General features: G+C 32.0%; 1 protein-coding gene across 5 annotated transcripts in view; it reads left to right on the top strand.

Moving 5' to 3' along the window:
• LOC118203982 (glucosaminyl-phosphatidylinositol-acyltransferase PIGW-like) overlaps nucleotides 1–12,154 on the top strand; it is an 88,098-nt gene that overhangs the window by 11,730 nt on the left and 64,214 nt on the right. For all 5 annotated transcript variants that reach the window (XM_085814011.1, XM_035376306.2, XM_035376305.2 and 2 more), the window contains exons 4-6: nucleotides 4,145–4,387; nucleotides 7,273–7,417; nucleotides 8,428–8,663. In XM_085814011.1, coding sequence (XP_085670137.1) covers nucleotides 4,145–4,387; nucleotides 7,273–7,417; nucleotides 8,428–8,663 — 624 coding nt within the window. The remainder of the gene's footprint in view (nucleotides 1–4,144; nucleotides 4,388–7,272; nucleotides 7,418–8,427; nucleotides 8,664–12,154) is intronic.

The following is a 12,154-nucleotide window of genomic DNA, read 5'->3' as shown; positions in this document are numbered from 1 at the left end:
CAAAGACGGAGTACATCGAGATGAAATACTACATTTAGTAAGGAATTATAAGCTGAATAAAATAAAAACATCTGCCCTGAAGATAAGGATAGTGCTGACAGATCAACTTCCAGTTCATTCCGTGCCACGACGTTCCACCCCCCTCCCAGCAGAGCAGTGTGAAATTGATAAACAGATTCCAGAATGGTTAGAGAAACAAAGGATATGCCTTTATCCATTTTTTGCAGCAATTCCACTTTTTGTTTGATGGACAGAATTCGAAAAAGATTTATTGCCTGATGAGGCAAACCATCTGAAATTTCAAGTGACTGTGGGACTAACTTCAAAGGTGCTAGTAAGGAACTGAGAGAGATTTATAAAAATGCAGCTTTCATCAAGAAAAGCAATGAAGTATGTAACTACATTACCTCAGAAGGTATAACTTGGTTATTAAATCCTCTGACATTTCCTCACTTCGGTGGCTTGTGGGAATCTAATGTGAGGTCCATGAAATTTAATCTTAACCGTGTATTAGGATCCACACTTCTAACTTACGAGGAATTTTTAACAGTGCTTACACAAGTGAAAGTGTTTATGAATTCCTGTACCCTATGTGCAATGTCTAGTGATCCAAATGACTTTAGTGCATTGACTCCATGTCATTTTCTAATTGGAGCCCCTTTGTTTGCCATTCCTGAATCTGACTTGAGTGATGTTAAATATTCAAGACTTAAACAAAAATGTTGCCTAGTTCAGCAGACTAGGCAACATTTTTGGAAATGATGGTGTGCTGAGTATCTAACAACCCTTCAACAACATGCTAAGTGGTTGCGTGCATCTCAAAATCTAAAATGTGGTGACTTAGTTCTGATCAAAAATGAACAACTGCCTCCAAACCAATGGAAAATTGGAAGAATTGCCTTAATTCATCCAGGCAATGACAAAAAAGTTCAAGTGGCTATAGTCCATATAGCCGCTGGTGATTTCAAACGAGCTGTTACAAAATTGTGTCTTATCCCTAATCATGACTAATATGAACTATGAACTATTGACTTTTCTCATATCATTAAACTTTTAATTTTAGTTTAATTTTCAGCTAATATTTTGTTAATGTTATTATGTGTGATTTAACTATTTGTCTTTTTTGAACCCTTAGAAGGTTTCAAGGCCAGGGGCTATGTTTAGTATTTTTTGTTACCAAACAAATTTCTAGTGTGTCTTTGCAACAATAGATGTCACTACTGCCTCATGATTCAATTATCGTTGCCATTATTTGGTAATGAACTTGTAAAGTCTGTGATTTATGTGTTCTTTTCTATTATTGCTACAATGCTTTGAGTGATGTGTGCATCAAAAATGCGGTGTCGTCAAATGGATGGCATTTCTTCTATTTTAAAATGTGTGTGTAAATAGATAAGTGATACAGTCCGCTTTCTGTGATCTTATTTATAAGCATATACTATATATTATCATCCATTCCCACACAATATGATGAGCAGGAGCTTATTCAAGAGGAAATGAAGCAGTGGATGTTATCAACCATTTGTGGAAAATCTAGCCCATTACGGATGAGTTAAACAAAAATTTTAAAAGGTATTATCATCCAACAGAATTAATTTGTGTCGACGAAACAATGATTCCATTATATGGATGAATCATATTTTAACAGTACATGAAGTTAGAGACACAGATATGGAATAAAATTTTTCAAACTCAGCTGCTGTCTTGGATATACATGCAGCTTTCATGTTTTATGATTGCAAAACTTTTGATGAAGTTAATATGACATCAGCGAATTTAGCTATGAATTTTTGCCAAGCTATATACCACAAAGACCATACATTCTGCCCAGATAACTGGTACACTAGTATAAATTTTGTGAAATACCCATTTGATTGGTACTCTCAGAAATAACCACAAAGATATCCAAAATAAAGGGTGTCCAAAAAACTTTAATGGGAAGAATGTGCATGTACAAGAGAGTAAAGAAGGGGTGTGGAAAGAAAAGCATGACATTCTGTTACTTTTTACCAAATATTCGATAGAAATGGAAACTGTTCAAGCAAAGGTTAAAATTATAAATAAGCTAGTTAGTAGCCAAAAATAGTTACTAGCCAAAAATAGTCTATGCAGTAGTAGTAAAATAATGCAGGAAAAAAGTCTATTGACTTCTCAGGTCAAATGGCTCCACATAATAACCTGTGACTTATGACTAAAACTAAGATCTTATGACTGTAATGTCACATTTATCCATTATTGGCTCTAAATCATGCTGTTTGGCCACAGTTTTGTTTCTCAATAATGATAATAATAAATAAATAAATAAAAACATTAGTAGCAAAAAATATGTAAAATATCAAAAGTTCATGTTCATAAAAAAAAATCTATTTTTATTTTTGGAATAAGTTTTAATTCCAACGTTTAATATGCCCTTTTGCTTCTTTTTATGTTAGCAGAATAATTGATGGCGTTTTAGAAGTTTGTTTCATTACTTCAGTTATTATTCTGGGGACAGAAAAGTAAGGTTTCTTAAAAGTCTAGAGGAGAATGTCTCTTTCGTAAAACACAGAAAGTGTGTCTTAAGTTTTTTTTTCTAACTGATTTATATTATTTAAGAAAATTTGCCTCACAAAAAGTAATACAGCAGTTACAAGACAAATTTTGCATTAATTAAACAGTTGAAATTGCATTCTGGAGACAATATTTTGGAATAAACTGTGAAAATAGAGAACATTTCACTTCTTTGTTTTGTGTCTCACTGTCAGAACAGTTGTAGAAATAAAACTTTATTTATCTCTCTGAGGAATTTTTCCTTATTTGTGCTACTGTGGTCATAATTTAGTTGTCATTTGTACTCCTGATATTTTCTGATTATCAGCACCTCCACCAAAATGTTGCAAAAATGTATTGATATGGCAACATACAATATTACCCAAAAGTATTTATGTGACAACCTGGGTATGCACATAGCACATATGAGTTTCATTACACATGAATTTGCACTTATGAAATTAACAGGTAATTTTTCAGATTAGTATTTCCCTTTGCATTGAGAACATTTTTTTTTTTTTTTTTTTTTTTTTTTTTTTTTTTTTGTCAGAATGAATTGTAATGGCACTGTGGGTTTTGCCAGCAGATGCAAAAAGGAAGTATTGAATTTTTTGGAATTATGACAATAAAGCCTAACAATAAAGAATACAAAAAATTCTATTCTGTGAAGTTGCACTTCTGAGACAACCAAATTTTATGCAAATGCAATGTGATAAATTGCAAATAAAATATTAGAATGCAGGTTGGAAACTGGTTTAAAGTTTGGGCAAAGGAATATACATTGGTGAAATTCTGTGAAAAACTGGAATTATCCCCGAAACATAACTATTGATTAGTATAACCTCTGAAAAATATAGTCTATGAAAAGAAGAAAAATCTTTTTAAAAAAATCAGCACTGAATGCATTATTGAAATAAATGTAAAGATACCCAAACAAACATTTCTTTCCAAATTTGGCAAGAAATTTGCAAGTTTTCAGTGGGGGTACAGATTGATTGAAAGCACCGTATTTTTCATTCGAAAGTTTCAATGAAGTAAGGAATGCTTAGCAATAGCATAAAGCTATTGAAATTCTCATTATGATTTCTTTGAATACTATGTCCAGTGTAAAAATAACTTTCCCCTCAATTCAGTTTGACTCTGCAGCATCTTGTGATTTTTCACTTCGCCAAGTGAGTGAATATATAACACTGATGAATACTGGTAGTTTGATCTGAGATAAAATCCAAAAGAAAAAGCTGGCTCATGAATATTTTCATGGTTTACCTTATGTGTAACATGAATATGAGCTATTGTTCCTTTTATGAGACATGAAAAAAGCCCCCTTCTTCTAGTTATACCACTACCCATCAGTAAATTAATGGTAAAAAATATAAAATATTGGTAATTTGCATAGGTTCTATTCATGGTAATTGAACAGTCTAATGTGAAGTTTTCAAGATTTCCTCATATATAATTTTGATATGGGCAAGTTTCCTTTAGAAATTCCTAAATGAAAGCATCTCTACCTATAGAACAGATAGCTTTAGTGTACTTTGCTATAATTAAATCTAATTTATTCTATGAATTAGATATAATTGTTTGATATAACCAATATTTACTGTATGACTTACAGGAACATAAATGAAATTTTACCCGAGAAGGATTTCAGTCGAAATTTTGTGGGAGATTATCGTGGTCATCTTCTTCTGGCAACTTCTATTTGTATCCTTGCTGTGGATTTCACATTCTTTCCAGGTCGATTTGCCAAAACTGAAACTTACGGTTGGTCAATTATGGATGCTGGAGTAGGATCATTTGTTCTTGTTCATGGTCTTTGTTCACCTCATGCTTGGGAAAGGCCATCTAAACTAAAAAAGTAAGATAGCACAAGTAACAAAGTATTGACTTGCCTTCTATTTTTTATCAGTGAATTAATAATTTTTTTCATTAAGACTATGTATTTTTTTAATATGTGTGTGTATGTATATATATATATATATAAGTAATTGATTCTCTCCATTTTTGATGATTTCTGCTGTTTAAAGTTTCAAACTTAATACTCGAGTTAGAATTTTAATGTAAAAGTGTTATGTTTGTAGGAAGGATAAACATAAAACTAGGTTAATTATGTATTGAGATTGTTGTATATTGATTATACTGAGAATTTTCAGTAAACATTTATTAGTTTTGATGTATTTCAAGCGAGCTGATTTTCGTGGAGTTTTAAAGAATATATTAATTTAACCATGATTCCTACAGAAATGTATCTTGGCTTTGGTGGAATTAAACTGTTGTTCTTTTTTTTTGCAATACCTCAATAAAATTGATGAAAATACATCAGTGGATTTCTTTACATACTTATAGGGTAACTATAATTAATGTTTTAAACACAAATAGTTATTTCTTAAATATTATATCAATGCCCTTTCTTCTGGATTATCATCCTTTACCCTAATTATCAAAATAATTTAGCATTTCTTTAAAGTGTAGCTGTGGTATTTTGCTTCTCTTCTATTGCATTGCTTTTTATAGTCCATCCAGAGTTTTAGGAAAGCTTGCTTTTTAATAATCGAAAAGCAGATGAAACATCAGTGGACATTGAGGAAATATAAGTAAAAGGTGTAGATTTGATGACCGTCTCTTTTGTTGTATTTTCGAGTAATTCAGTGCTTAATGTAGATGAATAGTAATTGTATTGTAATTGATTTCTTTTCTTTATCAGCTCTAAAAGAAGATAGACAGAATTTTTGTGTAAATATACGAGTTAAAACATTACTTATGGTACATATTTTGCAAGTTTTCTTAAATGTTTCCAGTTGTTTAAGCAACTTGCATAAAATCATTTTTTGAAACATTCTGTAGATTCTTAAAGCCAAGTTTATAGATCTTTTTCTCCATTTGTATTAGTAATTGGAATTTTTTTTCATTCTTAGATAAAGTCATGCTCTATCAAAAATCATAGCATATTATCAAAAAATGCTGTATCAAAAAACATAGCATTTATGCTCATTTAATGAATTTGATAAAAATTTCTGCAATGCAGAATCTTATGTAAGACTTTTTAGGGGTGCATATGGATCTGATTTATGTGTTTAAGGACAATAATGCACATCCATATCAAGCAAACCTTATTGACGAATTCCTTTAACATGAAGATATCGAGCGAACATTGTGGCCAGCAAAATCTCCTGTTCTCAGCAGGATAGAAAACTTGCAGAACTACCTTGGAAAAGCAGTTGCACAGTGAGATCCTCCTCCTAGATTTATAAATGCCCTGAAAATTATAATGGAAAAGTGGAACTTAATTCTTCAAAATATGGTGAACAGTGCTATTTTCAGCATAAAAACTCATTGTGATATGTGTATATAAGTCAGGGAAGATGGCATTCCATATTAAATTCGTAAACCTTATATTTTTGAGTTATTCTTTTTTCACATCTCTAAATGTGCCTTGTAACATAAAATTATCATTTTTATTGTTTTATGCTAGAGTTTTATATTGTATGCAGTGTTATTATTTTTTCCCCTTTGTATTTACATGTTATGACATCAACAGAAATTCATAAAATTATTGCTCACAGTTTCTGAGAAATCTGTAATTTCATGCATGTAAAGATAATTTTGGACATGAGTATACATAGAACTAACCTTCTGTTGAAAAAGTTCATGGAAACGCCATGTCACACATGTAAAAACTTGCAACATTTGAATTAAGCTTTAATATTCTAGGGAAAATGTATGAAATGACATCAATCAGAATAGTACAGTTGATTAAATTAAACCAGAGTTAAAATCCAGAGTTAAATCTTTTGACAGTTCAGAGCTATGTCATTGTTTACTATAATTTACCTAGTTTAATCGTCATTCTGAGCAAAGATCATTTGAGATAAGAAAGTGGGGTTGATCAGAAATAGATCTCTATAATACTCCAACCATTTTATTTGTCAGATTTTTCATCCTGTTTATTCTCTTTTATTAGCATGGTTATATGGCATGAAAATTTTTATATCTGCCATAGATTAACCACTTTAAGCTATCCAAAGCAATGAAGTGGTTAATCTGTGGCAGATATTAAAAAAAAGCTTCCGTGAATGACAGATATTCTTATGTTCTGTTGATTATTAATTTAAAGTTGGCTAAGAAATAATTTTTTACATTTCAAGTGGAACTTCCTTAGAAACATACTTTGCGGAATTTTTGAATATGCTTAGACAAAAGCAATGAACATTATGCGTGATATATAAATAAATCACTATTATTTTGTTTTCTGTGAATACAGTGCTTGTAGACATTCAAATAACGTATTTAGTGGCTTTTGAGCCTGAAGATTTTATTTTTGAAACAGTTCTAAAGTACATACCTTCTATGGATGTTCATATTTTTTCAAGTAAAAGTAGTATTTAATGATTTTCCTTTCATTATTAATAAGGCTTTTTTCATTTAAAACTAATTTCAGGTATTTTTTATTACCTTCTAATATGAAAATAAGAACATTTCTTACAGGAAAGAATAAATTTATAAATATAAAACTGCACCATTTTTAAAACAGATAGTATTTAATCATAACATACAATAAAATAGTATCAAAATGATGTGCTGGCTACATTAACTGCTGGTTATTATTAATAATAATTCTTTTCTCTTTCATGATTAATTCACAAAGTCCTTATATCATTTGGAACATATTCTTTTAAGATACTATCTGCATTATAAAAATATTAAGCTATATTTATACGATCCTTTAATCTTCTCTTTTTCTAGTTTTAAAAAGAATTTAATCACTTCATTTCCTTTACTATTATTGGGAATTGCCAGACTAGTTTTAACTACAGCTGTAAACTACCATAAAGCAGCATCTGAATACGGAATACATTGGAACTTCTTTTTTACTCTGGCTTTCACAAAGGTATTTGTATATTTTATATTGTTGGTTTCTGCTAATCTATTAATTTAGTTTATAAGCAAATTAAGATCTAGTTTATTGCTTTTGGCTCTTTAAATAAAATTGAGTTTAATTAATATAATATGAATGTGTGTGGGGATTATTAGTTTTTATTTCAATGAAAAGGTAAAGAGAGAAAATTAAAGATTGCAGTCATTAAATATTTTGATAATTTTTCTATAAATGTCTCTATAAAACTTATATAATGAATCAGTGTTAATTTTAGATTAGTAATTACCTATTGAAGTCAGATTATATAGTTATTTATGTGTACAGCCTCAAATTTACTTCTGTGAAAATATATTATCTGTAAATTTTTTAACTGTAATAGTAAATTAATAATAATAAATAATAATTAAAGAACTTTTAAACACTAAAAAAAGAGAGTGAAAAACTAATTTAAGTTTATTCTTTGTATGCACTTGAAAAATGAAACTCAAGTATAAACTACTTCTCTAAATTTTTGTAAAAATTTATCAGAAAATGTTGTATTGATAAATACATGGTTAAATTAACACTCATTTTTAATATTATTTTATTATATTCATTATAGTATTATACTCATTTTTAATATAGTTGATTTTGTATGTATCTTTCAGTAGTACTAGTTTATGCATCATTCTCTCCTATATTAAAATCAATAATTAATAGCAGTTGAATTAAGATGTAATATTACAAAATTCCCTTTATTTTGCTTGAAATAAATACGTAAGGTAATGCAAGTTTAGTATTTAACATAGATTTGTAATTTATTTGATAGTATAAAACTGTAAATATTATTTTGGCTGTTTTGCTGTTTTAAAGTTTAAATTTCCATTCCGAAGAACTAATAGTTCACAGAGGAGTGAAAGTTGTAATAAAATAAAATGAGTTCAAAGTAATGTTAGCTATACCTTACAAGAAGGTATTTATTGCGATGAGAAATTTTGGGTCAATTTCATATTTCAGAGTTTAATTTCTTACTAAATTTTCAGATCATATGCTATAACATCCTAACTCTCTGTCCTGCTCATAGTTCTGGATTCTTAGCAGTTGTGACTATTGTTCTGCATCAGTTATTGCTCTCACAAATGGATTTGACATTGTTTGTACTCTCTGATGCTCGGGATACTTTTATCAGGGCAAATAAAGAAGGAATTGTTTCACTTCTTGGCTTTATATCTCTCTACTTTTTTGGTGTACAGCTTGGATCTCTTCTGTGGAGAAGCCGGTAAGTAATTCTATAGTGAAAGGTTGCATTTAGTATCATTAGCGAATTCAACAATTTAAGCATGCACATTTTCAATTAGCAAATTTTTCAATTTCTTATATATTTGTTACAATTGCATTTGGATCCGTTATGAATTTTTGAAGAATATTTAATTTTTTTAAAGAATTCTAGCTCTACAAAAGTGTGCAAGTCCGAAACTTGAGGATGAGGGATTTTTTGCATGTACAGAGAAATTCTGTTTGAATGGAGACAAGTAGAGAAAGCTTTTTATTTTCTCCTACATAACAAAGACAATAACAAAGACCTTTTTGATGTAACAAATCACAGCAACAGTAAGAACTCTTTTGCAGAAAAATATCACATAGGAATTGGGTTAAGTGAAAGATGGAGGAAGAATTCTTAACAATGCCCAGGCAGTATGACTGACCTTTATGTTTGTTTCATATAGAACATACGGAATCAATATTTAGTCAGAGTAAAATAATGAATTGATTTAAACAATAACTGTACATCTTTAGATGTTAGACATTTTCAAGTCCTGAGATGAAACAGAAGACTGGTTTCGTCAACACTGAAAATGTCGTTAGCTGATATCCATATACAGAGTCGCGATAAAAAACATTCCAAACCACAAACCAAAACATTATGACCATCCACACATTTTTCAATGAATTCATCTGGATGATGTGGAGGGCACACATTTAAGTGGGAATGGTATTTAACTGCTGCTTGGAGAAGGTAAGGAATAATTTTTGCAGTTACACTGGTTATCATAAATTAAGGAAAAATCACAAAAATCACAATTACTCAAAAAGTTACACGTAGAATTTTATGAAACTTACCCACAATATACAACACATAGTAAGATATCAAATAACATAAAAAGAAGTTACCAGACAATTATGGTAGTATAGAAATTAGCACATGTATAAAATGAACAAATCGAAGATATCAGTTTGCTATAGTAAAAGTACCTTTAATATGGAATATAATCGCCTCTAGAAGCAATACAGCACATTCAGCGATGTGTGATGCTTTCAATTATGCGGTCTATCAGTTTCATATGAAGTGACAGCCATTGCTCTTGCAAAGCAGTTGCAAGTGCGGCAAGGGTCTAAGGGGGCGGATTGAGAGCAGGTAGTTGTCTCCCTAAAGCATCCCAAACGTGCTCGATAGGATTTAAATCCAGGAATCGAGCTGGCCACTCCATGTGCATAATTGTTTCCTGTTGAAGATAATCATATACGATGCGAGCCCTGTGTGGTCTTGCATTGTCGTCCTGTAACAGGAAAGCATTACCTATTGCCCCGGCATATGGGCGCACATAAGCATCAAGGATGTCATCTCTGTAAATATGAGCATTCACGGTTCCCCTTGGAAAAACATGGAGGTCTGTGTGTCCACCCAAAGAGATGCCACCTCAAACACAGCCACTGCCTCTTCCGTATGCATCTCTTTCACAGATGTCTGATGGATGATAACGGGTTCCAGGTTCTCTCCATATCAAATAACACCTACTATCGCGTTCTAGACTAAACCTGGACTCATCCATAAAAAGAACAGCTCTCCATTGCTCAGGCGTCCAGTGGACATGTTATCGTGCCCACTGCAAATGGTCCCTCCTATGACGTGACTTGAGCGGCATGCAAATGGTTGTTCACCTTGCATATTGCATACAGACCACCTTCATGAAGGCTTTCTATGCACAGTTGACGTTGACACCAACCTTCCGGTGGCTGCAGCAAGTGAGGATCTAAGAAGAGTCGGAGTAGCGGTTCTATTCTTGAGTGCTCATAATGTCAAATATTGGTCATCGGCGCTCGTCATAGCAGTTGGCTGTCCTTGGCTGAACCTCGGTGCCGAATCTGTGATTTGAAATTGCCTCCAAATTCTGTGAACTACAGAAGGAGTCACATTTAGCCATCTGGCCACTTCTGTTTGACTTTGTCCTGCCTCTAGTTTCCCAATGGCATTTTATCGTAGTTCTGTAGGCAAATGATGCCTGGAGAACATTGTTACGAATTGGCTATCTCAGATTTCTGATGTCACTATCACAGTGAAATATGTGGGCTTGCTCTCAAACATGGACTTTTATGCTCCTTGCAGATGACGTATTCCAAGTGCAGTGCACTAATTTGCATATTGGAGTTTTACTCAGCTACTCTTACTTGGCAACATATTCAAATTTTACACGGTTTGGCTCATTTTTGAGGGAATTATCGCTATTTTTGCGATTTTTCCTTAATTTATTATAACCAATGTACTTATGTGAGTGATGGGAAAGACAGCTGATATATGTGAATTTGATACAGGACATATTGTAATGGCCTGAAGACTCAGAACGAGTATCTCGAAACTGTACAACTGGTAGATTTTTAATGATTTGCTATTGTTAGTGTTTATGAAAAGTGGATAAATAATGATAAAACCAGCAGTAGATGCCAAGCTGTTGGACATCCGTGTGTCACCAAAGAAAAGGATGTTGGAGACCGTACTGCTTGGAACACCAAAGTCAGCGTCACACGGTGGCTCAGCTGACAGCTTATTACAATGTAGGTCTAAATGCAAGTGTTTTTGAACACACAGTTCAGCAAACATTGTTCAAAACGGGATTGCACAGCAGATATTCTACTTATGTCCCTCTGTTGACCAAGCATCATTGTCAACTATGCCTACAGTGGGAACATCAAGTCTGAACCATGAATAAGTGGAAGACAGATGCCTGGTCAGATGAGTCATGATTTCTCATTCATCATGTCAATAATTGTGTCAGGGTATGCTGTCTTTCAGTCAAACAGTTGCTCCTCTCCCTACGGCAGGTCATACACAGACTGCTGGTGGCAGTATTATGCTTTGGAAAACATTCTTATGGGTGGCTCTGGGATGCTTAGTTGTGGTAGAAAGACTATGAAAGCTGCGGACTATCTGAACATAACTGCAGATCAGTTGCACCTTTACACTGCATCTTTCTTCCTAACTGGAAATGGAATTTTCAAGCAGGAAAAATGTGTCATGTTACAAGGCTTGAATTGTGTTGAAGTAGTTCAAGGAACATAAGGATTAATTCCAATTAATGTGCTGGCCATCTAACTCGCATCTAACACGATTGTATTATATCTTGTCTTATTATATTAAGTTGATTTAAATTAAAAACTCTATTTAGTTTAATAACTATTTTATATAAAATAATATATAAAATATTTTTGTGTACAGTTTTATACAAATACACCGTTACACATGACATATTAATTTTAAGAGAGTAAGGTGCTGACAAGATTCCAGAGTAATTTTATTCAGATTTCATAAAATGTGAATTTCCTGCTTGTATGAGTGATTTTACTGAACTAGCTGATTAAAATTTCAAGAAATTTTAACAAATCATGTAAATATTGTACCCGCATAATTTTAAAATTGATAATATAACTTCTGTTATATCAGAAGTTTAGCCCCAGTTCTCTTTGATACTGTCATAATTTTCCAATTATGTGTAA

The sequence above is a fragment of the Stegodyphus dumicola genome, chromosome 3 (genome assembly GCF_044657685.1).
Source record: "Stegodyphus dumicola isolate Sdum_Otavi_A_Nest chromosome 3, ASM4465768v1".
NCBI lineage: Eukaryota > Metazoa > Arthropoda > Arachnida > Araneae > Eresidae > Stegodyphus > Stegodyphus dumicola.
Note: the sequence above shows the minus strand (reverse complement) of the source record. Positions and strands in the feature narration are given on the sequence as shown.